General features: G+C 62.0%; 2 protein-coding genes and 1 non-coding gene across 8 annotated transcripts; 1 reads left to right on the top strand and 2 right to left on the bottom strand.

Moving 5' to 3' along the window:
• Nucleotides 1–4283: 4283 nt before the first annotated feature.
• RNF126 (ring finger protein 126) lies at nucleotides 4284–15786 on the top strand. Of its 6 annotated transcripts, none has more exons than XM_053898546.1 (9): nucleotides 4284–4468; nucleotides 11986–12044; nucleotides 12179–12260; nucleotides 12630–12841; nucleotides 13891–13959; nucleotides 14034–14103; nucleotides 14642–14735; nucleotides 14816–14931; nucleotides 15048–15786. In XM_053898546.1, exons 1-9 carry the CDS (start codon nucleotides 4394–4396, stop codon nucleotides 15195–15197), a joined length of 927 nt encoding a protein of 308 aa, XP_053754521.1. In that variant the 5' UTR covers nucleotides 4284–4393; the 3' UTR covers nucleotides 15198–15786. The 6 variants fall into 6 exon arrangements, with proteins under 6 accessions (XP_053754521.1, XP_053754518.1, XP_053754522.1 ...); XM_053898543.1 differs by having other exon boundaries at nucleotides 4285–4468; nucleotides 12597–12841; XM_053898547.1 differs by having other exon boundaries at nucleotides 4286–4468; nucleotides 12197–12260.
• Nucleotides 15787–15900: 114 nt separating this feature from the next.
• On the bottom strand, nucleotides 15901–20091 carry FGF22 (fibroblast growth factor 22). The gene is made up of 3 exons (XM_053898551.1): nucleotides 19820–20091; nucleotides 17307–17410; nucleotides 15901–17134 (listed from the first exon to the last, which is right to left on the bottom strand). The coding sequence occupies exons 1-3, from the start codon at nucleotides 20031–20033 to the stop codon at nucleotides 16940–16942; spliced, it is 513 nt and encodes a 170-aa protein (XP_053754526.1). The 5' UTR covers nucleotides 20034–20091; the 3' UTR covers nucleotides 15901–16939.
• A 3554-nt stretch (nucleotides 20092–23645) lies between these two features.
• On the bottom strand, nucleotides 23646–23730 carry TRNAR-UCG (transfer RNA arginine (anticodon UCG)). The gene has a single exon. It is a non-coding gene; the product is annotated as a tRNA-Arg (tRNA).
• Between the last annotated feature and the right edge of the window lie 1753 nt (nucleotides 23731–25483).

The raw sequence follows: 25483 nt of genomic DNA, 5'->3' as shown, positions 1-25483 counted from the left end.
CCAATGGTAGGAGAGACAACCTGCCAGGGCGGGGACTGGAAGACCCGCGCGGCCGAGTGTGTGCGCACGTGACCCGTGAGAGCTTGATGGATTCGGTTCCCGTTTGCTGCTCTAACAGATGACCGCGATTCTAGCCGCACAAACCCGACGCCTCGCGGTGCTGGGGGTCAGGGGTCTGAGGCGGGTCTCAGCGGCCAAAATCAGATGTGTCCGGGGGTCGCAGCGCTCGCCGCTGTCCGGCCGGTGGCCTCTGCGTCCTCGCCCCCAGGGCGCGTCCTCTATCCTGCAGCATTCTCGCCCCCAGGGCACGTCCTCACCACCCGGCACAGGGGCGACCTGGGCACGTCCCTTGTCCTGTCATCCACCTTGGCCCGTCGTCTGTTTGCTCAGGTGTCCAGTGTCCTGGGGTTGGGCCTGTGAACGGGAAGAGAAAGCACCAGAACTCTCTTGGCCTGATCCAAGCCTATGCCGTGTGTAAGGTCACGGCCAAAAATGTCCCATGTGGGAGAACTGACAACCACAGGATGCGGAACGAGACAAAACCATGGAGATGAGCAGCCCGCTTGGATGAGGCTGCGGATTAGCCCTGGCTCTGTGTCTTTGGTAAATGTGCCTTCGGTTCAGGCAAGCGAGTAGCTTGCTTTTGGAGATACACCTGGGTGTGTATGAATAAAATGAAAAATAGAAATAAAAAGTACAAGCCAACAAACATGAATAAAAAGGGAAGGGATGCCTGGGTGGCTCAGTCGGTTGAGTGTCTGACTGTTGATTTCTGCTCAGGTGGTGATCCCAGGGTCATGAGATGGAGCCCAGAGTCAGGCTGAGTGTGGAGCCTGCTTGGGGTTCATTGTCTCTCTCTCTCTCTCTTTCTCTCTCAAATAAAAATTTTAAAATGGGGGAGAAAAGACATAACTCAAAATACACAAATAAAAATTTTTAAAAGACAAAAACTGTGTACTCAGACGGTGGCACATTCACACCTGTAGGAATCCTGGCTGGTGGGCCAGTGGCCCTACCTGCTTGGTGCCTCAGTCTCTTGCCTGCAACACGGGAACTCGCTTTCTCCAACCCCGAAGTCCCCGAAGCCTCCTCCCTGAGGCTTGATTTGAACTAAGCAGGTGAATACATGAGGGCACACCTGCCCCCTGGCCCAGGACAGGCCACTTAATGCCACCAGCTCTCTGGTGGTTGAATGTGGCTCCAATCAGAATCTCCATGGCTTGGTCCCTCCTTGAGAACGAACCAAGACCGTTCTAACTCTCATCTGGAAAAATAAATGAGAAAGAAAAGAAGTTCAAACATGGTCACTTGCCCCAAATCAAGATCAAAACACACTACAAAGCCACAAGAAAAGGAACAGAGTGAACCTGGGAGAGGATTACGAGAGAGGGGGCCCCCTGCCCTTGTACAGGCTCCACCTCCTGAAATCTCCCCACACAGAGGACAAAGCTACTGTGTCCCTGGGTGACAGGCGAGGAACCCTAGCCAGAGCAGAAGTCACCCGCCCAAGGCAGAGACTCAAGGGTGCACAGTGTCAGGGCAACTTCCCCTCTGCCCCTGAGGCCCCCGGCTCAGCGCGGCGGAAGGAAAGGGTGCTCCCGGCAAAGGGGAAGGCACGTGAAAGGTCTAGCAACTAGAGAGAGCTGGGAGACTATAATCACAGCCGCCACTTGCGGAGGCAGCCTCCCTGGGAGGTGGGAGGCAGACCCACTTTACAGATGAAAGACTGAGTCTTGGAGGGGCTGCTGGTCCTTGTCTTGCAGTGTCTAGGGGGAAGCACAACCGTGTTGTGGGAAGTCTGAGGAGGGAGGCATGGCCCTGTCCTGGGGGGTATGTGTAGGGCCCAGGTGCCACCTACCTCCTCAATCCACTTTCAGAGCCTTTCTCGGGAAGTGCTGGGCAACCCTCAAGTTGTGTTTCACTGTGCCTGGCAATCAGCGCCCTCCCAGGTCTGTCCCAGCGGCAGCAACGGCAGCAAGGTAGCCACGGGGCCGGAAGTGGGTACCTGAGGGCCCCAGAAGTGCAGAGACACCGGGTCATTTGCAGACACGGCCTGAGTGCTTGCATTCCAGTGCCACAGTCCCAGGGTAGCCAGCAGGCAAGAGCCCATGCAGAGGGCACAGAGACCCAATGGCCTGTGCCTGAGTCCTGGCCCTGCCGCATGACCGTGTCTGAGCCCTCAGTCTCCCCAACTGTAAAATGGGGGTCTTGATTTTCCTCACATCGTGGTGCTTGCATGAAGAGTAAACTTCAGGCCCAGCACGTACTTAGCTCTTAGTTTTACAGTACACAAACCCTGCCTGGGCCTGGCACGCAGCAGGCACTCACTAATTATTCGTTTATTCAAGAATCTATGGGGCATCTACTAGATGCTGAGTACTGGCCTCACGTATTGGGAGACGCCATTGATAACTCCTGGATTTGGGGATAGCTGTAGGAGAAGGAAAGAGGGTGCCAGGCAGCGGGGTGCAGTATGGGATGGGGCTCCCTCAGGAAGGGACTGGAAACAGAAGCAAGGAAACAGAAGGGACAGTGGGAAGGGCGTGCCCAGCAGAGGGCATGGCCAGACAGGGGTCGCGAGGTGGGATGCAGCTTGGCCCACCCAGGGGGGCCAGCAAGGACCAAGGAAGTGCCGTGTGTGCCCATGTGTGCTCCCAGCCTCATCCAATCCCAAAACCCGGGAGGTGGGTTCTGCCATTTGCACAGAGGAGTTAAGTGACCTACCCAGGGTCACACAGCCAGCATGACTTGGTGGGATTTGAACACAGGCCTGATGGTTGTAAGGCCTCTTGCTCAATACCTCATAAACTTCTACAGGATGAATGAATGAATGAATGAATGAATGAATGAATGTTGGTGGTATGAAATGAGCTAGGGGCTGGGCTTGAGTGGCCTGAAATGAACTGCCCTCCCTGGATCTGGGGTTTCCTGGATTCCCAGTGATGGGACCCGCATACTCTCTAGTGGCCAGACCAGGAATGGCTTGGAATCACCCCTGAACCTTGAGGGGGACAAGACTGACTGTCAGAGAAGTCCCTGTCCCTACCCTGACATTCAAGATCCTTTGTACACAGGCTCCAATTTTTAATGCCTTGACACTCTGGTTCCTGTGCCCCCTTTTGCGGGAAGCCCAACTCCAACCTACTCCTATTCATTCCTCAAAGCCCTGGCTCAAATGCCCCCTCCCCTAGGAAACCCTGTCTGTCTCCCCAGGCAGAGCCAGTACTACTTAGGGACCCATCCTCTGGCTCAGCCTCACGGGGCTGGGGTGCCTGCATCCAGCTCTGTCTCCCTGAGCCACGGAGCCACTTTCATTGCCTGTTGCATTGCGTTCCGTGTTGTGTCCTTGTACCACCCATCACAAAGTGTGGCATGTGGCAGGTGACCCATGAACGTTCTGTTGAGTAGATGAGAGAAATAAGTTCATGACTGGGCTGGAACTAACCTCAGAAATGTTCCGGGCCTGTGCCAGGTGATAGTGCAGTTTTTGCTGATTAATTTTTTGGCGAGGGGAGTGGTTAGGTTCTCTTTGCTCTCAAAAACAAGGCCACACCCCGCAGGCCTTGCGCTGTCTTATCCCGTGGGTCACACTGAGGCACAGAGGGCAGTCCTCCTTCGACCCAGGAACGGGTCTCCCTGCATTTATTCAACGAGTGTTCATGGAATACCTGTTACCAGGCGCTATTAGGAGTCCGGCTGGGAACAAGACATAAACACCCCTTCCACTGTGGAGCCGACTCTATGGTTCATCAGGCGGGAATAAGTGCCATTGAGAAGGGCAAAGGCTTGAGAAAACGAGAAAGCAAGCCACGCAGGTGTCTGGGGTGCACCCGGCGGGGGCACAGCAAGTGCAAAGGCCCGGAGGTGACAGTGCGCCCGGTGCCCAGAACCAGTGAGGACGGCGGGGGGACAGAAAGGTGGCACTCGGGATAGAAGACCCGACGAGGGAAGTGGAAGCCTAGCCCCTTTCGGAGAAGAGGAGGGGCTCGACCCCACCCCGCGCAGGCCGCTCCCCTCGGCCTCCTCGGAGCCGGGCCTCGCCCCCAGCCACACCCCCGCTCCCTGCTCCGGGTTGCCAAGGTGACTCGGCCCCGCCCCTCCCAGCCCCGTCTTCGGGCTTCCAGGCCCGGCTCCGTCCCCTTACTCGGAGCCCTGTGAGAGAGGCGCCCGCCCTGAGTTTGTCCCTCCGCGACCACCGTCGCCCGGGCAGGCGCCTGCCGCGCGCGCCGCCCGCCTCGCTCTCGCGCGCTCCTCCACCCCACGCCGTGCGTGCCTTGCGTGCCTTGCGTGAGCGTGCGCGGGCGCGTCGGCCGGCAAGGGAGCAGCAAACGGCCGGCGGCGGGCGGCGGGCGCCGCGCGGGGGGCGGGCGGCGCGGAGGAGGCGGCAGTGGCCATGGCCGAGGCGTCGCCGCAGCCCGGACGGTACTTCTGCCACTGCTGCTCGGTCGAGATCGTGCCGCGCCTGCCGGTGAGGCGCGGGCCGGGGAGGCGGGCGGGGGCTCTCTCTCCCTTGGCCTGAAGCGAGCTGGCCCCGCCGGGGAAACTGAGGCCCGGGCGGCGTTGGCCCGGGTCTCTGCGGGGGGCCCGGAGGCGGGGCCCACCCCCGGGGAAGCAGCGGGACCGATGATCCCAGATGCGCGGCGGGGAGGCCGCTCGGTCCCCGACGGGGAAACTGAGGCCCGCAGAGGCCGCGTGACCTGCGCTCGGCGCCCCGCCCCGGAGGAGGGAGGTGGGGGAATCGGACCCCGGGAGATGTCTCCGGGGGCCGTTCCCGGGGCGCGTGGTCGGCGCTGCGGGCGCCTGGCTGCGGGCCGCCCCGCCGAGCGCTCCCGCCTGCCTTCCCGATGTCGAGACGGGACGGCTGTGTACCTGGTCCGGGCCTGACAGCCCCGGGCAGGCTTTTGTGACCTGAGCCTGCGCTTTTGTGCTTCCCCGGAGTGGGGGTTGGGGGGCGGGTTTAGGCCCGCCTGTGGCCAGGTGTTGCCTTCTCCTTTAGGCCGGCGTTTCCCAAACCGTGTGGTGCGGCAGGGGACTGCTTGTTCAACGTACAGTGTTTCAGGCGCCTCGCCCCGGAGCTTCCTAGTTAGCAGGTCTAGGATGGGGCCCGTGTTCCCCTGCTCCAGGCCCACAGGGAAAGCGGCGGTCTAGTTCGACCCTTTCCTATTTTACAGGTGGGAAAAATGAAGCCAGGGGAAGCGCAGGCCAGCTGTGGCCCTGACATCCTGACAGTTGCCCCTGGGCCAGCTCCCACGGAGCAGGAAGAGGGAGGTGTGGGATGGTGGAGGCCCTGCAGGTGGTGAGGATTTATTGAGCACTTTCTAGGTGCTCCTAGTACTTTATCTCTGGCCCGCATGCTCCCCACAGTCGCCTGGGTGGTGGGTGGTGGGTGGAAGCTGTTCTCGTCTCAAAGCCAGACTCGGTTCTGCCTTTGCCAGCAGTGGGGACCCCTGGGAGGAGGGGGCCGGGGGAAGGAGTCTATGGGCATCATCCCAGCCACAGAGGAAGGAAGTGGGCTCAAGTCAGGTTGGGAGCAGAGAGCAATGCCTGGGCCCAGAAGGCGAGAAAAGGCAGGGAGGTGCGGCTTCCAGAAGCAAGAGAGGAGGGAGAAATAAAACGAAACGTCAGCTGTGAGCACCCGCTGGGGGAGCCGACACTTGCCTCACCCTAGCCTCCCGGAAGTCCTGCTTCTGCCTTTTCAGGCTTTCTGCAGCCCCAGCTCCGTTCTCGACCGGGACCGCGGCAGGAGGCGGCTGGTGGCCTGACAGCTCACCGGCCTGAGTTAGTTGCACGCAGCCCCTTGCGGCTGGTGTGAGCCCAGGACAGGCCCTGGGACCCAGGCTTTCCCCAGAGCAGCCTGCCCGGAGCCGAGGGGGACCTGGGGCTGGGCGGTCTGCATAGCCAGCTGTTCTGGGCCTCTCTTCCTGGGGCCAGCACAGGGCCTGGGGCCTGGCCAGGTGTGCCCGCTTCCTGGCCATGTGGCCTTGGACCCGGAGCACCCTGATCTCTTGCAGCTGCCACCGGGCTGGGGAGGACCTGCCTCAGCACAAGAATCCGGTGGTGACAAGGTATCGTTGACCTCTGCCCTCAGAGTTTATAGGCTGGTCAGGGAGCCAGTGTTGAATAAGCGATTGGCAAATATTTAGTTAGGAATGCTGGCAAATTCCGTGAAATTAGCAAATGGCAGTAAGGGACTCCGGTGCCCGTTTGTGGGTTTGAAGGGTTCCATGAGGCCCGGTAGACAGGGTGACTGTTTACCAGTAAGGGGCGCACCTGCTGTTTCGGGATGGAGAGGGTTGGCCCTCAACCTGGTAGCGGTGGCAGGTCCCAGCCAGCACGGTTCACAGGAGGTAGCCCTGACTTTGGCCTGCTCTAGGGCGTTGGGGCTGGGTTTTGTGCAGTTCTTACTTTTGATTTTTGTCACCATCGTGGCACCTCCTTAGGCACTGAGATAGTGCCCGCTCTCAGGTGCTTCTCGGCAGGGTCGGGCTGAGGCCACACCCAGCTGTGCCTCTTATCGCCCGTGTGGCTCTGGGTGAGGTGCTCGACCTCCCTGGACCTCCGTTTCTTCGCCTGCAAGATGGGCTTGACGAGATAACCCGTGCCCGCTCGGTGGGAGCACACATGTAGGGGGGAGCCCAGTGCCTGGCTCCCAGGACGGGGAATGGCTGGCAGCCTAGCCGGAGCAGGGCATGTGGGAGCAGGAACCAGGCAGGCCGGCTGGCTTGAGGGCCTCCGAGGCTGGCACACAAGCCCAGACTCGAACCTGCCCAGGAAACGGCAGCTCTTGGGATGAGGTGGACGTGCGGGGTCGTGTGGCGCGACTGCAGGGCTGTGGAAACGCAGCGTCCACGGGCCGCCACCTGCTGTGCTTGGCACCCTGGGGCCCGCCAGGAGGTGCAGGTTCCCACCAGGGGGGCTGAGCGGGTGGCAGTCCGGGGTCGTATCCGCCCCTGTGCCACGGCCCCGAGCGCCTCGCCGCAGGCGGTGCCTCCGATGGCCCTCTTCAGGCCGCCTTCTCGTTGCTGGCGACTGCTTTCCTTCTCAGGGACGGCCTGAGTGTGTGACTGGGCGGGACCTGGACCTGGAGGGCGCTGAGGGGAGGAAGCCAGCCTGTGGTCAGCGCCCAGCGGCGGTGGGCGTCTGCCCTCGCTCTCTTTATGCCTCAGTCTACACGTCCTCTGTCCTTGCCCCTCGAGGGGCCTCGAGGAGTCCTGGCCCCTGATGCTTAGCAGAATAAGTGGAGTCCTTCCCACGGGGCACCCGGGGCCGGGCCTGCCTCCCCAGGCACCCTGTGGCCTCAGGCGGGTCCCTCTGGCCACCTGACAGCTCTGTGTGCCCACGTGCTAGATGCTGTGCGTCGTGCTGGGTCCTGCCCTGTGACCAGCCGTCTGTTCACCGCTGCAGAAATGCGGGTGCTCCGATGTGTGGGCTGCCCCTCGGGGGGACACAGACCCCACCCTGCACCTCCACACAGCGGGTGCTCCAGAGGGGGCTGGCATTTGCTCAGGGTCTGAAGTCAGCGGGGCAGGAAGTGAGCCGAGCCCCCAAAAGGTGGCTGGATGCTGGGCGGAGCCACATCCTAGGGCACCCCAGGCCTCTGAGTCACGTGTCACTGTGGGGAGGCTGAAGTGAGGCGGGGCTCCCAGCACAGTGGGCACACGTGTCGTGTCACACGGGGTCCCGGTCCCTAGCAGTGGTGTCAGAAGCACCCTGGCAAGACCAAGGAAGCTTGTAACATCTGCTGGGCTCCGTGTGTAAGCATCACTGGCTCCCAGGGGGCCTCACACGCGGCCGGATCCCGGCGTGGCTCTGCACCCTGGCATGCAGCGGTGTGCGTGATGCTCACGGCCGCTTGGGGGACAGGTGGGGTCGATGTGGGGTGTGGTGGCAGCAGGGTGGGCCTTCCGTGGGCCCTGGGCACCTGTCTGCCCAGTGGCAGCTGAGGAGGGCTATGTAGAGCAGCCAGGGCATTCCCGCGGGCCGTGGGCTGGTGGGGCACGGGCCGGGAGCACCGGCAGCAGGGGCCTGGGTGTCCCATCACGTCTGTGTCTGGGGCTGAGTCCATGTTCCTTCGACGCAGCGCTACACTGGGGTTCTGCCTCCCCTGGAGGGGCCTTGAGGGGCCGGGGCCCACGGAGGCCGAGGTCACTGTGCAGCAGGCGATCCCGTGGGGCCGGCCAGCCACCTCTCCGCCTCCCGCCCGAGTTTCCCTGATTTAATCATGCTCGCCTGGCCGCGGTGTGAAGGAGTGCCTGAGTGAACCGAGGGCTGCCCTGGCTGACCTGGGAGACCTGGGCAGGCTACTCCCTGGTCTGAGCCCCCGGGTCCTCCTCGTCACCGAGGAGGGGCTGAATTGCACCTCTTAGGCACGGCATAGAGACCGAGCACAGAGAGCGAGTGCTCAGTGAATTTAGCGTCTTGTCTGTCCTGTCGTTGGTGTTCTGGCCACCGCCGTTGCTGATGATGCTGGGGTGGTCCCCTTCATCCCCTCTCCTCCTCCTAGGGGGAGAGGTAACTGATTCACGGTGAGGAACCATCAGAGACAGGCGCTCACAAGTTAGGGCCAGCGAGCGCCGGCTGACCCCCACCTGGGAAGTGGGGCTGTCACCACCTGGACCTGGGCTCTGCCCTGTGGGTGGCAGACATCCATCCCGGCGTCTCCTCGCTTGGACGCAGATGGCCGTTGCTGGCTAGTCTGACTTAACAGGAACCGGTGGGGTGTGCCCGTGGAGGAGGAGAGCACTGGGGCACCCCCAGATCTGGTCCCTTCCCTGCTGCACACCAGCAAAAGCTGCAGCCCCCTCCTGAAATGCCAGGTGTCAGGTGGCCCGTGGCTCAGGCCGATCTGGACTTAGCGTGGGGCTCGCACGGGGATGGAGAGTGTGGAGGCAGGGCCCTGACCGCAGCCAGCTGTCGAGCCGTAGCCCTCCGGTCCTCAGTGGCTGCTGGATTTCAGAGCCCTAGGCTTGAGGCCATCCTCCGTTTACAGGTGGGGAGACCGAGGCTTGCGGCCAGGATGTGACGTTTGAGCAGAGACCCGACTTCCAAGAGGGGGCAAGCCAGGTAGCTATCTGGGGGAGAATGCTCCGGCAGGGGGGATGGTGTGCAGGCCCTGAGAAGAGAGGGCAGGTGGCGGTGGCCTGGATGGGGCAGGGAAGCGGGAGTGGCGGGCCAGCTTGTTCGGAGCCGACCGCAGGGGAGGAGAGTGCAGAGCAGGTAGTTGGATGAGGTTCTCGTGCGCCGCGTGGGATGGGGCTCCAAGGTGACGCTCAGAGATGGCGCCCGGCCTTGGTAGCAGAAGAGGTTGCCTGTTTCCGGCGGGTCAGACTGAGGCTGAGGCTGAGGCCGCCTGGCTCACCGGTCCTGCCCTGGCTCTTCCAGGCTTGCCCAGGGTAGCATGGAGACTGGGGGCGGGCGGCGTGCTCAGAGGAGAGGAGGCGGAGGGACAGCTTCTCACCCAGGCCCCCCCACCCCCATCCTGGCTGGAGAGGGCGGGCGTGCTTCTGATTTACGTCTCCCCCGTAGGGCAGGTGTGGTGGCGGTGGGCTCCACCAGGGCCCAGAGAGAGCCTGGACCTTGCCGCCGGCCCCGAGCCAAGGGGAGCCCTGAGCAGACGCCCGCTGTCGTCTGTGACATGGCCACGCTAAGGGCTTGATTGCCAGCGTCCTAACCGAGGCCGTCGCAGCCCCCTGCAGCCACACTGGCCCGTGTCCGTGGCCCTCTGTCCCCTTGGGGCTGCACCAGGCAGTGAGAGCCCTGGCCCGTCCACAGAGCGTCCCGCGGCCGTCTTCCACCGCAGCCAACAGTCCGAGGGTTGGTCGTTCGCGGTGGAGCCGAGCTGCCCGTTGCCCCCGTGTCCCCACTTGGGAGGGCAGGGGTCACTGTCCTCGCTGTGCCTTCTGATGGCTCTGTTGAGATACAACTCACCTGTTCACAGTGTGCATGTCAGTGTTTTCCGTACGCCCAGAGCCCCGCACCCACCACTGCTGTCTAGTTCCAGAACATTCCCTCACCCTAAAAGGAAGCCCTGTCCCCGTTAGCATTCACCCTCACTCGCCCTCCCCTCCCCCGGCCCCCACGAACCCCCTTCCGTCCGTGGATGGGCCTGTTCCGGACGTTTCACACACGCGGACTCACACCTCGTGTGGCCTCTCGTGTCAGGTTTCCTCCCTGAGTGTCGTGCGTTCACGGTTCGTCCGCGGGGCAGCGGGTGTGGGCGCTTCGCCCCTGCTCGCGGCCGAGGGATGTGCGCCTGCGCGGTGGACACGGTCATCTGTGCGCGTGCGCGGGGGACGTGGTCATTTGTGGGCGTGCGGGTGGGGGTTGCGTGGACGTGAGTGTTCGTGTCTCTCGGGTGTGGACCCGGCAGCGGGGTCGCGGGGTCGTGTGGTGACCCTGGGGTCGACCTGACGAGGAACTGACCGCGGGCCTGTCTTCCAGACAGACCGCCCCGCTTCTCGTCCCCACCGCCAGCCGGGGTTCTGGTTCCTCCACTTCCGCTGACGCTTAGCCGTAGTCGGCCGAGTGGCGCGGTCCCGGCGGCCGGCCGGGAGGTGGTGTCTCACGGGTTTCGGTTTGCGTTTGCTCGTTGCCTGACGGTGTCGAGCGGCTCTCTGCTGGTTTGTCGCCCTTTGTGTGTCTTTGGAGAACTGTTTTAATTCTTTGGTCAGTTTTTAGCCGGGTTGTTTGTGCTTTTGGCGTTGAAGCGTTAGAGCTCTGTATTCTGGATCCCAGCTCCTATGGCGGGTGCAGTTCCTTCCTGTCCTCCCCAATCGGCTCAGTGTTCCTTGACCCCACCCCCCCCTTTGCTTTTGGTGGCGGGGGGGGGGGGGGACATGGCGCGTGCTGTGGTGGCACCCACTGCCCTGGTGCAGGTGCCTGGCACTCCCGCTGGGTGTCCACGGGGAGGCCCGTGCCTGCTGAGCCACCTGTGCCTGTGGCTCACGTGGGGCCATTGGCGGCCCCCTCCTTGACAGTCTGCATCCCCTCTGTGTCTCCCACTCGGCACGCGGGGACAGTGCTTCCAAAACGTCACCTTAGGTAGAAGCACAGCTTGCGCTCACGTCTGTGTCTTCCTGTTTGGGTGGCTTTTGGACACTCGTGCGAACCCCCAACCCACTTGTTTGGTTTTGGTGTTTCCATGCCTTGCGGCCCCTGGGGCCCGTCCTCCACTCGGGACATTACACCTCCCCCATCTGACTGGTGGGCCTGGCTGGGGGGGGGGGGGGAGTGGCTGGGCTTGGAGGGGGCACGGCCAATGGGGGTGGGGTCACACTGCAGCCCGGGGTCACAGGCCCTGCGCTAGGATTGCTGGAATGTTCCAGAGATGCCGCCATGGGACGCCCGCGGGCTGGTCCCTTTGCTCAGGTGGCGCTTCCCGCCCTCAGTGGCCACCTTCCTGGGAGCTGAGCTACTGAGGCCTCGATAGTCCTGTGACCCCACAGTCCCTCCTGCAACCTTCTCAGGAGCTCGGGGCAGGTGTCTTTATATGCAAAAGGGGAGTCTCTCACGGAACGTTCTCACGTCTCACGTCTGCACAAGTCGGGAACTGCTAGGTGGACCCGCGTCAGCTGGCCTGTTTGGTACAGGCTTCTTCAGAGCCTTCAGCAGCTGGTGTGGCTGAGTGGAGGCCTTGAAGCTCGGAAAGTTTCGTCACCCTGAGGAGCGTGGGCTGATGGCCTTTGGCGCGGCAGCAGCTCGCCTGGGGGCCCAGGCCTCGCCTGCACGAGGGGCAGGTCGAGGTGGCTGCGGTCATTACCACACGGAGGCGGTGGCCTCGGATGAAGGGCGCCCGCCTCTCAGACATCTCAGAGACCCGGCAGGTCTGTGCCAAATCGGACTCTGGGCCTGAGCAGTTTCACCGATGTGCCTGGAGCCGCTCGGTGTGGCCTGAGGTGGGGGTGTCCGGTGACCCCGCAGGCACGGCTGACACGGCACGGGGGCCGGGACCCCCGAGATCGCACTCACCCGTCCTCTCCTCCGCAGGATTACACCTGCCCCAGATGCGAGTCTGGTTTTATTGAGGAGCTTCCCGAAGAGACCAGGTAACCCAGCCCAGGTGCACGCTGGCAGCGCCCAGGCCCCTTGGGGTGGGCGGGGCTGTGGGCGGGCAGAGGCTGGGCAGGCCGCGGCGGGCAGGGGTGAGAGGTGGAGAGGGCCTCCCTCTCTCCTGACTCAGGGCACCCCGTCCTCCCAGGAGTACAGAGAATGGTTCCGCCCCCTCCACAGCCCCCGCGGACCAGAGCAGGCCACCGTTTGAGGTGAGTCAGGCCCCAGATTGCCCTCCCCTCCCCGTGTGGACCGGTCCCCCCACCTGACCCTCGACCACCGGGACCTGTCCTTCCTCGTTTCTCCCACACACGCCAAGGCTCCCCTGCTGCACCCTCAACCCTCAGGGCCCCAAGCCTGGGACGGGGCCCCGTGGCACACGGAGGAAACGTGGGGTCCAGGCAAGGGGCTGGGTCAGGTGGGACCCAGGTGGCCGCTCGGGGCTCCCGCCCCGCCCCCCCACGGTCCCATGGCCCTCCTCCCCACAGAAGGTCCTCAGGGCCCTGCCCTCCCCCCGCCCCGTGGTCACATCGCCCTCCCCCTCACAGAACGCGGACCAGCACCTGTTCACACTGCCACAGGGCTACGGGCAGTTTGCTTTCGGCATCTTTGACGACAGCTTCGAGATCCCCACCTTCCCCCCTGGGGTGCAGGCCGACGAGGGCAGGGACCCTGAGAGCCGTCGGGAGAGAGAGCAGCACTCCCGGCACCGGTATGGCGCCCGGCAGCCTCGCGCCCGCCTCACTGCACGACGGGCCACCGGCCGGCACGAAGGCGTCCCCACGCTGGAAGGGTGAGGGCGCTTGGGGGCAGCCGGCGGGTGGGACGCTCCCGAGAGTCTCGCAGCCTGCCCCACCCTGACTTAGCCAGCCTGACCGTCTGCCCCTCCAGAAGGTTCTGTGGTTACAGAGGGGCGGATGCTAGCTCTGGGGCTGACCTGTGGGCGGGGCGCTTCCCCTGTGCACCCAGGCAGAGCCCACCGTGCTGAAGAGCTGCGGAGGGGGGGCCCCTGCCGTGTGGCCCGGGGGGCCTCTCGTCCACTCAGTGCCTTCCATCCTTCTTGGGGGGGGTGTCTGTCCCCCGACTCCCTCATCCCCATCTGTTCAGACACGGCCGATTCACATCGGGTCCTTGTCTCCCAGGGCGGCAGGCAAGTGGGGTGGGTTTGGCCCCCCCCCCCCCGCTCCACCGCAAAGCCCCGAGCTCCCTCCGTGTCGGCGTCGGCACCAGGAACGGCTTCTCTGTAACCTGAGGCTCGTTCAGAGGACTTGGGGTGAAAAAGGAAACATTTTTCTGAGGGCCCCGTTCCCAGAGAACATAGGGTCCTCCAGCATCTTCGTAGATGGAACCAGGCTGTGCACAGAAGCGCCTGTGTCACGGGGAGCCCCGACGCCCTCTGCTCTGTTCCGTTCCGGCCCAGGACACAGCCTGGGCTGCCCTGACCCCCCAGGTGTCTCGTGTTCGTGAGCTGCCCTGTAGCAGCCCCTCCCCCCCAAGCTCGGACACGGGCTTCACTGTGACCCCAGCCGGACGTTGCGGAGCGTCTGCAAACAGCAGGGCTGGGGATCCCCACCCCCCAGGTTGTAAAATAGGGAGCAGATGTGGTCATGCGTTGACGGGCACCGTCCAGGCCTCTGGGGAAGCTGGCCCGAAAATCTGCAAGGGAGACAACTTTTCTCGGTCTGTCTTGTGTTTGATTGCTTGCAAATCTTATTGGTTGAAAACGCAACCTTTAAAACGCCGTGAACTTCAAAGCCGGACACGTGTGTCCTCTGCTGCCTCCCCTGGGGGTGCCCAGCCTTGAAGGGCGCTGACCACAGGCCGGGCCCCGCTCTGTTCCAGGATCATCCAGCAGCTGGTCAATGGCATCATCACCCCTGCCAGCATCCCCAGCCTGGGCCTGGGCCCCTGGTGAGTAGGTGGGCGGGTCCCCTTGCGCCCTGCCCAGCCCCTCTGCCACTTGAACCCCAGACCTCTCTGCCCAGGGGTGTCCTGCACTCAAACCCGATGGACTACGCCTGGGGGGCCAACGGCCTGGATGCCATCATCACGCAGGTACAGGGTGGCCTCCCCGAGGCGGGCACCAGGGTGTCGCCATCTTCTGGGGACCAGGATGCCCCCGGTGTGGACGCCCTGCTCCCCCGAACTCCCATCCTGAGGCTGGCGGGCCCCGTGTGGACCTGCACGTTCTCCTGAGCTGTCCCTGGGGATGGGGTGTTCACCATGACCCTGGTGGCCCTTGTGCGGTAGGGACGCTGCCAACTTTGCGGCCTTTCGCTGGTGAACTGGTGGTGAACGTGGCCACAGCCAGGCCCAGCCCTTTGGTTCTAGCGGGTGAGAGGACTTAGGGTGGGACCCTCGGCGCTGGGAGGGGCCTCCCTGGCTGCAGGGTGACCCCGACAGGATGAGCAGAAGAGTGGACAGGCGTGGGGGGCAAGGGGGCTCAGCCTCGGCGGAGGGGGGGTCCGGGGCCCCAGAAAAACACAGCCTTGGTGCTTTTGCAGGTAACCCGGCCTTGCATTTCAGAGCCCCGCGGGGCGAGGGGCCGCGCCTGCCTGCCGAGCTCCCGGCACTCTGGCCTCTTGTCTTTCAGCTCCTCAATCAGTTTGAAAACACGGGCCCCCCCCCAGCAGACAAAGAGAAGATCCAGGCCCTCCCCACCGTCCCTGTCACCGAGGAACACGTAGGTAAGTGGCTCGCCCCCTCCTGGGGACACCTGGGTGGGGGGTTCCCTGGTCTCCGCCGTCACAGGCTCCCTGCCCCGCAGGCTCCGGGCTGGAGTGTCCCGTGTGCAAGGACGACTACGGGCTGGGAGAGCGCGTGCGGCAGCTGCCCTGCAGTCACCTCTTCCACGACGGCTGCATCGTTCCCTGGCTGCAGCAGGTGAGCCGGCCCCTGCCCGCCCCCAGGCCGAACCCTGGCCCCCGCCCCCGCCGCAGGCTCGGCCCCTCACCACCCCCCACCCCCCACCCCCCCCCACCCCCGCTGTCCCCACACAGCACGACAGCTGCCCCGTGTGCCGGAAGAGCCTCACCGGACAGAACACGGCCACCAACCCCCCGGGCCTGAGCGGCGTGAGCTTCTCGTCTTCGTCGTCCTCGTCGTCCTCGAGCTCGCCGAGCAACGAAAACCCAGCGGGCAACTCGTGAGCGCGCCGGCCGGCCTCCAGAGAGGGCACAGGACCTGGGCCTTGCCAGGCCCGGCGGGGCGGGGCAGGGCGGGGCAGGGGGCGGCGCGGCGGGGCTGGAGCCTGGAGGTACCCCCGCCTGCCTCCGCCCCCGCACCACCCCCGAGTCCGCCCACGCCACCGCCACCGCCACCGCCGGCCGAGCCTCGAGGACCGCAGCCCCCCGGGCCGGAGCAGGCTCAGCCCTCCCCGCGGAGTGTGTCGCGCAGGAGCCTGGGCACGCGTCGACCCCCCCACCCGTTTGTCTCTAACCTCACCCCTACACATTCGACGGCGGAAAGGTTTTTATAATTTTAAATTATTACTGCTTTGAAATAAATGGACGTTTAGCTCACGTGCGGCCTGCATGATCTGTGGAGAGAGCGGGTGGAGCCGCTAGGCCGTGGTCTCCGCGACACCTGGACGGGTCGCCAGCCCCCAACCCAGGCGCCGGGAGCTCGGGACCACAGGATGACCAGCAAAACAAGAACAAAACTGCTCCGACAGACGTTTTTTAAAGGAAAAAATACGTGTATCTTGAAAGCTATTTAAAAATACACCTACTTAGAGAAGCAGGTAGTTCGGGGTCTTCCTTCCGCGTCGGCGCCAGGGGCGGGCTGAGCTTCTCCGGCCTTGGCGGGCTCCGTGGCCGCAGACCCCGAGGACCCCGGGACCCCGGGACCCGGGGCGGGCGGCAGCTTCACAGTGTTGCAGAAGGTGAGCTGAGGTGGGGCCTGTCGGCAGCGCCACCCCGCCCCCTGCCCGCTGGGAACCTGACTGCGTGTGTGTTTGTGTGGCGGGGGGGAGGGCGGGGACCAGGGGCCTTGACTCCAGTGAGCGTCCGGGCTGCACACACCCCCACCCCAGGGACTGTCCCCTTCCCGCAACAGAATATCCCGCCTCGCTCTGCCGGCTGCAGAGCTGGGTTTGGACCTGGGCTCTGGGCTCTGGCCCCTTTCCTTCCGTTGGTGCTGGGCTGGGCAGGGAGGGCTCAGGGGTGCCCGGCGGGCAGCAGGCACAGCCTCCCCGGGACCCCGAGCTCCTGAAGGACACTGGCATGAAGCCCCCTTGGCCCACCCGCGGCCCCTCCTCATCCTCACGGCTAGCAGCTCCGGGTCTGCCTGTCTCTCTGCCTCCCTCTCGAGAGGACCTCGTGAGGACACTGCCCCCCCCCCCCCGAAAGGGGGCCTTGAAAGGTCCCCTCTGCCACGTAGGTGACACACCTGCAGGTCCCAGGACCAGAATGGGGACCTGTGACCCAGGCACATCCACGTTGCCTTCTCTCTCTTGGCCCTCAGACCTCCTCCCTGCCTCGGACACCGGTGGGTTCCCACCTCAGAGCCTCTGCCTGGGCCGGGTCCGGCCCGGAGTGCCCTTCCCAGACCTTCCGGTGAGCACACGGCCACATCCTTCAGTCTCCGTCCCGGGTGGTGAGTGGGGCCTCCGTGCCCTCCCAGCCTGTGAACGGACACCTGCAGCCTGTGCTCAGCTGAGCGTCCACCTCCCCGCAGACTCAGACAGGAGGCCCCTGGGAGTCAGGCTGCATCTGTGGGGGTCCCGCAGTGTCCCCAGCCCGGCACGCCGCGGACACACCGTTATTGCTTGTGGAACAGAGGAGTGACCAGACGTGCTTTGCCAGGGCCTGGGCTTCCCCAGCCGCCGGCCGTGCAGCTCGGGCATCTTGTGGGATCTCTGTCCAGCTGCTCCTCGTGGCCCCTGGGAACCTCAGGAGACCAGGACGGGCAGGAAGTGGGTGGACAGGTGGTGCCGCTGTGTCCGGCCACCGCGCCTCGGGGACCCCTGCCCATCCAGCGCCAGGAACATGGGCCGACCGCGGTGACGCCAGCGGAGCGAGGCGTAGGTGTTATAGCCGTTCTCCTCGATGCGCTCCTGGAACCTGCAGTGGGCGGTGTAGACCCGCTTCGGGGGGTCGGGTGTGTGAGGCAGGCCACCGGATACCTGCCTGCCCACCAGACACCCCGCCCCGCCCTGGACGCCCTGTCCCCCACCGGACACCCCGCCTGTCCCCCAGACACTGGTCCCCCCACTGGACACCCACCCGCCCCGACCACCACATACACTGTGCACTCACCGACCCGTAGAGATGGCCCCCTCGGTTCATGGCCACGTAGAAGCCGGTGTGCACAGCCTTGAGGGCCACGACGCCCACACGGATGGAGCGGATCTCAATGATGCCTGGGGGCAGGGGTCAGTCAGGGCCCATGGTCCGCCATCTACCCACCTGTGCACTCTCGTTCGTTCATTCATTCATTCATTCATTCAGGTGACATTCACCAAGCACCTACTGTGTGCTTGGCCCTGTGATGGGCATGGTGACACACGAGACCACACAGGCCCTGCAGGAGCACCCCAAAGATGTGGGGGTGACCAAGGGGCAGGAAGGACACTCGAGCCAATGTGAAGGCTCAAGACAGGATCAGCCCTGCCAAGCGGGAGGAAGTCGGCGGGGCAGGAGGGCACTGAGTTAGGTCAAGGGTGAGAAAACCAAGCCAGAGGAGGCAGGGGATGGCCTGGGCAAGCCGTGATGTCAGAACAAGTGACGGGTGTGATGGGCGTAGACCCCCCCAATCGGCCTCCAGATGGGAGGCATGGTCCAGGCGAAGGCCTGGAGGCGGGACACGGGGTGTCTACAGCATACCGTGCTCAACTCCGTGAGCACAGCACGGATGCTGCCGGAGCGCTGTACCCCACCGAGCCCACGTATCAACCCCAGGTGGGAGGTGCCTGCTGTGTCTCCTTCCTAGAGAGGGAAACTGAGCCTGGGAAGTGGCAGAGCCAGCTTTGGGCCTGACTTGCAGATGGGTGACCCTGGGTGACCCTGTCCCACTCTGAGCTGCTCAGTGAAGTAGACCTGTGGGATGAGCAGCCGTCCACAGCCTCAACACCCCCCCCCCCCCCATATACTGGGGCCTAATCTGGAGTCAAGGCCTTGCCCTCTGGTCTTCAGTCTGGACTTGGATGCCCGAGGTGATGGGGAGCTCACTCTGTTGCATGGGGCCTTTGTTCCTCCTATTTCCTCTGTCAGAAAGGAAAGTGGTCCTTGCCCTGCTGACTTCCTCCCACTTGGCAGGACCAGGGTGAGCCTTCACGCTGGCTCAAGTGTCCTTCCTGCCCCCTCGGTCACCCCCACATCTTTGGGGTGCTCCTGCAGGGCCTGTGTGGTCCTGAGTGTCACCATGCCAGCTCCTTCGCCCTATATGAAAGCCAACCCAAGCCCATCTCCATGGAGAGGCCCCAGACCTCTCAGATAAAGCTGCCACCCAGTCATCTCCTGGACGTCACTCTGTTTTCATTTTCTTTGCACCCTTTGTGGCCTCCTGTGAAATGACCACATTAGCTGTTCATTTGTTTTACTGCTTTACTCTGCTGTGGGAGCCCCATGAAGGTGGCTGTCCTGGTCACTACTGCTACGTCCCCTGTGCCCAAGGCAGCATACAATAGGTGCCCAATTAGGAACCACAGAATTAATGAAGGAGAGAAGAGCTCCAAGGACCCCCCCACCCCCACCCTGTGGAGCCATCAACCATGTCACTGCCACCGCTGTCCAGATGGGGAAGGTGCAGCTCAGACAGAAACAGCGACTGTCCCAAGTCACCTGGCAGATCCAGGCCCCACACCCATCTTGAGGCCACCCTGCCTGCCTGTGCCCACCGCTGAGCAACTGGCCCAGCCAGTCCCCCTGTCATCGCCCTTGTCCGGTGAACCTAATGAGAGCCCTGGGAGCCCGATGAAAGCAGCTGGAGGGGCAGGGGGTGATTATCTGCCCTAATGGTGGTGATTCAGGCAGTGGCCAGTGATTAGCCACCGCCCCCCACACCCCACCCCCGTTCCCTGACCTGGGCCTCAGAGCTCTCCGGAGACTGAGACAGGACCGGGGGTCACTGACTGTCTCCAGCCGTCCCAGGCTCTAGCCTCTCTTTTGCCCCATCTCCCCTCTTGCCTCATACATTCCACAAACACTGAGTGCCTACTGTTTGCTGGGCAGGACATCTTGGCAAGGTTATGGGCATTAAGGAGCCCCAGCAACACCCCTGCCCCCACCCCAGCAGTGTGTCCCAGGGCTGCTCATTTTCCCTCTCTGTGCCTCAGTTTCCTCATCTACCAAAAGGATGTCTAGGAAGAAATAGAGGGGTCCCTAACTCAGGCAGATCCTGAGTTTGGATGTGCAGTGTGGGAAGTCCAGAGTCCAGACCCCAGCTCTGCCTCCACTTCATGATGTAACTGGGCCCCCCCGGGGGCCCTTCCAGGAGCAGAGTTGCCCGTCTGTAGATGGCCCCAGTGACCCCAGCCTCAACTATTCTGCAAAGACCTTTCTGTGCTGCGGAGCCAGGCCCAGAGCCAGGAGCTTCCTCGGTGACCTTTACTTTAACTGTCCAACCCTCCCACCGTGTGGGCTGGGCCCATTTCACAGTTGAGAATACTGAGGTCCCCGACGGGAAGCGACTTGGCCAACAGCACACACACAGCCAGAGGAGCCTCTGGGACGCTCCCACGCGCGCAGGAGGGCCCGGCTCATCCTTACTCTCATGTTGCCCTTGTTGGTACTGCCGGCCTGTCTGCCTTGGACCCCCTCCCCGGACTCACTGTCAGCTCCGTGACGCCAGCGGGTGCCCTGCACGCGGCCGCTGGGGTCCACTCGCAGGAAGAAGTGGGTGGAGGAGAAGAGGCGCCTCCAGCGCACGTCGCCCTCCAGGTGTGGGTAGCTGCGCGGTCTCCGCGGGCTGTTTGGGGTCCCCGCGGCGCCGGACGCCCGCGCCAGCAGCAGCCACACCAAGCTCAGCCACAGGCGGCCGCGCATGTCCCCGCGCCCGGCTCGCCGCCCTCTCCTGTCTCCCCGCGCGTCCGCGGCCGGGCCATCGCCGGGACAGGGGCGGGGCGCCCGGAGGGGCCGGCCCATACGGGCCAATAGGGAGCCTCGGGGGCGGGAGCCGCTCCACAGGAGGGCGGGGCGGGGCCGGGGGCGGGGCCGCGATCAATGAGCCAACCAATGGAGAGGCTGGGGCTGGCCAATGGGGCGTCGTGGAGGGGCGGGGCAAACGCTGCAGGGGCGGGGCAACGAGGCGGCTGGGGCGGGACCAGGACGCGGGGCGGGGCCCACTCGGGAAAACATTCCTGCCTCCGCGCGTGTTTGTCCTGCGGGATGGGGAGGGCAGCGGTGCGTGTTCCTGAGTCACCGGGTTAGCCTGCAGGGGCTGCGGGGGCGTGGGTGTGAGAGAGGCGAGCCCGTAGAGACGCAGAGGGAGACAGCTACGGGAGAGACAAAGACGAAGATGGAGAGACAGAGACTCTGAGACACACGAGGAAAGGCGGCTAAGAGACACAGAGACAGAGAGAGATAGAGAGATCTGAGAGATACCGGGAGAAATGGAGCAGCTAGGGGTCAGAGACTGGGTGGGAAGTTCTGGCCTGCGTGTCCGTGCCAGCCAGGTCCCTGCACTGGGCATGCCCAGGTGGGATTTGTCTGCCCTCCAGACTGAACTCCCTGAGAGGCTCAGGGGCAGGGTCTTCACTGAGGGGTGGGCATGGGGAGGCACGTAGGTAGGGGAGCAAGTGAACGCCTGGGAATGCTGTGCTACAGGTGTTGGAGCAGGGGGGTGGATGGGGTGCTGGGGGCGGGAAGGTGGCTGATGGCGGATGGACACATGAGCACATCTGTGGCCGGCTGACAGGGGCATGGGTGATGACTGAGGCCAGCACCCTGTGCCCAGCGTTCAGAGCTGCATGTCCGAGGTGGGAATGGGGTGGCTCCGTTCACACCCACACCTGCTCATCATTCACAGACACACCCAGGGCCCACTGGGAGGCACCCTGTGCCCTGGATCCTGAGAATATAGCACAGTGAACCTTCACAGACTCAGAGCCAAGAGATGTCATTGACAGATGGGGAAACCGAGGCCGAGTGGGTCAGCAGCTTCCCCAAAGCCCCACACAGGACACATCCCAGGGCTCCAGTCCCTGTCCCTCTGCTGCCATAGACCCAGTCCTGCAGCCAGAGCCCCAGGTGGCACCTTTAAATAGCACCCGGGTGAAGACAAGGTGACAAGCCTGACCTGATGGCGTGTTGGAGGGGTAACCGGTCTGGCCAGAAGCTGGGATGCCTTCCTTGTGGCTCTGGGGATTCCCTGATCCCTCTTCCTGGCCCCAGGAGGGCCGTGCGTGGTGTGTGCCCCCTCCCATCTGGGAGAGGATGTCCCCCACACTCAGAGCCCTGAGGCCAGTGCCTGAGGGACCCTGCATGCTTGTATCAGGTCCCCAAGCCTCAGTGTCTCTGCAAAATGGGCCGGGAAGGGAAGGCTGGAAGGACAGAATGAGGGAATCCGCGACCTCGCTGGGCAGAGGGTGCAACACACAAACTTGAAATAACATCCTGATTCCCACCAGGCAACACTCAGTCTTCCCTTCCTGGAGTTTCCCCACCCTGCCCCCCAGGAGGACAGTCTTCGGGCTCTGCGTGACGGGGGTGGGACCCACGCCCAGGAAGCTGTCCTGCCCCAGGCGTTGTTGCAGGTTAATAACAGCTTCATTGAAATATATAGTTCAGGGGGCGCCTGGGGGGCTCGGGTCAATGATCTCTGCGGTCTGTGAGTTCGAGTCCTGTGTCGAGCTCTGTGCTGACAGCTCAGAGCCTGGAGCCTGCTTCACATTCTGTGTCTTCCTCTCTGTCTGCCCTTCCCCCACTCATGCTCTTTCTCTCTCTCTCTCTCTCTCTCTCTGTCAAAAATAAATAAACGTTAAAAAAAATTGAAATATAATTCACACACCACACAATTCCCTCATGTAAGGACACGACTCTGTTTTCAGTACACGGTTGTCAGCCATCACCTAGAATCTCTATCTAGTTCCAGAATATTCCATCAGCCTAAAAAGAAACACGGATCCATTAGTATTCACCTCAAGTCCCTCCCCCAGCAGCCCCCGCCCCCACGAGCCCCCCTCGTGTCCCTGGATGAACCTGTTCTGGACGTTTCACACACGTGGACTCACACCCCGTGTGGCCTCTCGTGTCGGGTTCCCTCCCTGAGCGTCCTGTGTTCGGGGTCCGTCCCGGGGCGGTGGGTGTGGGCGCCTCGCCCCTGCTCGCGGCCGAGGGACGTGCGCGTGCGCGGTGGACACGTGGTATGTATCATTCGTCTATTGACGGATACTTGGTTGTTTCTACCTTTAAAAAAAATTTTTTTTTTTTTGGGGCGCCTGGGTGGCGCAGTCGGTTAAGTGTCCGACTTCGGCCAGGTCACGATCTCACGGTCCGTGAGTTCGAGCCCCGCGTCAGGCTCTGGGCTGATGGCTCGGAGCCTGGAGCCTGTTTCCGATTCTGTGTCTCCCTCTCTCTCTGTCCCTCCCCCGTTCATGCTCTGTCTCTCTCTGTCCCAAAAATAAATAAACGTTGAAAAAAAAAAATTTTTTTTTAATGTTTATTTTTGAGAGAGAGAGAGAGAGAGAGTGTGAGTGGGGAAGGGGCATTAAAGAGAGAGGGAGACAGAATCCAAAGCTGACTCCAGGCTCTGAGCTGTCAGCACAGAGCCCGACGCGGGGCTTGAAGTCACAAACTGTGACATCATGACCTGAGCCGGAGTCGGACGCTTAACCAACTGAGCCATCGAGGTGCCCCTAAAAAGTGTTTAATGTGTTTATTTTTGAGAGAGAGAGAGACAGAGTGTGAGCGGGGGAGGGGCAGAGAGAGAGGGAGACGTGGAATCCTAAGCAGGCTGCAGGCTCTGAGCTGTCAGCACGGAGCCTGATGCCGGGCTCGAACTCATGAACCGTGAGATCATGACCTGAGCCGAAGTCTGGTGCTTAATGGACCGAGCCACCCAGGTGCCCCATGGGCTGTTTCTGCCTTTTGGCTGCTGTGAATTATGTTGCCGTGGACGTGGGTGTACAGGTTTGTGTGTGGCCTTGCTTTCATTTCTTTCGTGTGTATGTGTAGTGCGATTGCTGGGTCATATAATAATTCTGTGTTCAGTGTTTTGAGGAACTTCTAGACCGTTGTCCACAACGGCTGCCCCGTCTTACGCCCCAGCAGCCGTGCCTGAGGGTTCTGGTTTCTACACACCCTCCCCACGCTGGCGATTGTCCGTTGTTTTGACTACCGGCACCTTCGTGGGGGCAGAGTGATGTCTCACTGCGGTTTTCTGAAAGACTTCAAACCTACAGAAAAGTTGTAAGGACAGTGCAGTGAGCACCCTGTTCCTGTATTCTCCAATTCTATGTATTCTTTTTGCTCTCCATCAGCAGGAGGGCACGTACCCTGTAGCATATGTGCACAAGGGAATTTTTTTTTAAATTTGTTTGACATTTATTTCTTTTTGAGAAACAGAGTGAGATGAAGCGTGAGTGGGGGAGGGGCAGAGGGAGAAGGAGACACAGAACCCGAAGCAGGCTTCAGGCTCTGAGCAAGCGGTCAGCACAGAGCCCGACGCGGGGCTCGAACCCACGAACCGTGAGATCATGACCCGAGCCGAAGTCGGACGCTCAACCGACTGAGCCACCCAGGCGCCCCCAGGAATTCTATGCCCCAGGAACAGCACAGTGTGGATGAATTTCAGACATAATGTTGCGTAGAAGTAGCCTGACCCAAGGAGGTCCATTTATGTCAGTCTGCAACGCGGCCGAAGCAGCCACGGTGTGAGGCATCAGGATGTGGGTGTCACTCTTGGGGTGACTATGGGGACTGTGAGGGGGCTTCAGGGGCGGGGCATGTTTCAGAATACCCATGTGTCCGGTTGGTGGAAACTGAGCTATATTCTTGACCTGTGCACTGTTGACATTATGCCTCTGCGCGCGCACACACACACACACACACACACACACACACACACACACGTAATCTTTTTACATAAGTGGGTATTCGAGAATAAGCCACGGGGATGCTACCAGTTCACCTCTAAACATGTGGATGTATCTCCCGAAGGCAAGGTCCTCTGTCATAACCAAACTGCAATTTAATCCACCATCCATGCTCAGATGGCCCCTGTTGTCCCCACAATGTCCTTCAATAGTTTTTTTTTTTTTTTTTCCTGATCACAAACTCAGGATAGTCTCTGATCCGCTGATTAATGGTCCCCAAAGATATACATACTCTCATCCCAGGAACCTGTGAATTTTACCTCATTTGGAAAAAGAGTCTTGGCAGATACAATGAAGATTTTCAGATGAGGAAATCATCCCAGTGGGCCCTAAATACAGTCACAAGTGTCCTTATAAGAGAAACAGAAGAGGGACCTTGGACATGGACACAGAGGAGGCCACGTGACCACGGAGGCAGAGACTGGAGGGGCTCAGCCACAGGCCAAGGGACGCGTGGAGCCCCCAGAAGCTGGAGGAGGTGGGAAGGACCCTCCCCTGGAGCCTCCAGTGGGAGCACAGCCCTGCCACACCTTTATTTCAGCTCACAGATACTGACGTTGCCCGTCTGGTCTGCAGAAATGTGAGAGAATAACTTTCTGTTGTTGAAGGTACACGCAGCCCTAGGGGGCTGATACCATCTCCTCCCATCTAGAGATCCTGGCCTTTCTCCACCTTTCTCAACATGGACACAACCCAGGCTCATCTGAGTGTCTCATGGCACGAATCTGACCAAACATTTTGGGCCAGAACCCGACATAAGCAAACAGCTTCTGAAACACGGTGTTGCCCAAATTCCAACCTCTGACGCTGTGTTCCCCATTTAATTACATCTGCCTCCACCTGTCCTGTGTGTTATTCATATTTTTCTTACTTAACTTTTACAAGGAAACTTGATGTCACCATCAGGAGTGGAAAACCAGAACCACACACAGACATGATGACGATAAGCCATAAAAAGAAACACTGAGGAGACGACCATGTGACAAATTCTCAGACCGATAGGATCACAGCCAGAGAGCTGAGGTAGGAGTCAGATGTAGGCAGCACTCAGCGAGACCTCCTGTGCCTGAGTGGGAGCAGAAAGAACTTTCTCACTGCTAAGTTCCAGGACCCTGGTTCCAGGGGAATATGCTTTAGGGCATCTGATGCCCCGTTGAATATAAGAGACGACCAAGGCGTCAAGAAAGGCACACCGATTCCAAAGTCTAGGCTTCCAGCACAGGTTCCTGGCTCTGCCAGACTGAGGGGGTCCGAGGGGGGGTGTATCTAGGTCTTGGGGAGACCAGGTCATACTGATTCAGCCCCTCAGGGCCAGGAAGGCCATCCCAGGAGTGAGTCAGATCTGAGGTCGAGGCCCCTGGGGCATCTTGGAGTGGGTTGGGGCAGGTTTGAGAGGACGCT

The sequence above is a fragment of the Panthera pardus genome, unplaced genomic scaffold (genome assembly GCF_024362965.1).
Source record: "Panthera pardus isolate Hobbes unplaced genomic scaffold, ASM2436296v1 HiC_scaffold_8, whole genome shotgun sequence".
In the NCBI taxonomy this organism is placed as follows: domain Eukaryota; kingdom Metazoa; phylum Chordata; class Mammalia; order Carnivora; family Felidae; genus Panthera; species Panthera pardus.
The sequence above is the reverse complement of the archived record's forward strand: the minus strand, read 5'-3'. Positions and strand labels throughout refer to the sequence as shown.

Coding starts and splice junctions, on each gene's coding strand:
- RNF126 (XM_053898543.1), top strand. CDS start 4,394: ATGGCCGAGGCGTCGCCGCAGCCCGGACGGTACTTCTGCCACTGCTGC. Junction 4,469..11,985: donor AGATCGTGCCGCGCCTGCCG/GTGAGGCGCGGG, acceptor TCTCCTCCGCAG/GATTACACCTGCCCCAGATG. Junction 14,932..15,047: donor TCGTTCCCTGGCTGCAGCAG/GTGAGCCGGCCC, acceptor GTCCCCACACAG/CACGACAGCTGCCCCGTGTG.
- FGF22 (XM_053898551.1), bottom strand. CDS start 20,033: ATGCGCGGCCGCCTGTGGCTGAGCTTGGTGTGGCTGCTGCTGGCGCGG. Junction 17,411..19,819: donor CTGGCGTCACGGAGCTGACA/GTGAGTCCGGGG, acceptor CCCTGCCCCCAG/GCATCATTGAGATCCGCTCC. Junction 17,135..17,306: donor GGGGCCATCTCTACGGGTCG/GTGAGTGCACAG, acceptor GACCCCCCGAAG/CGGGTCTACACCGCCCACTG.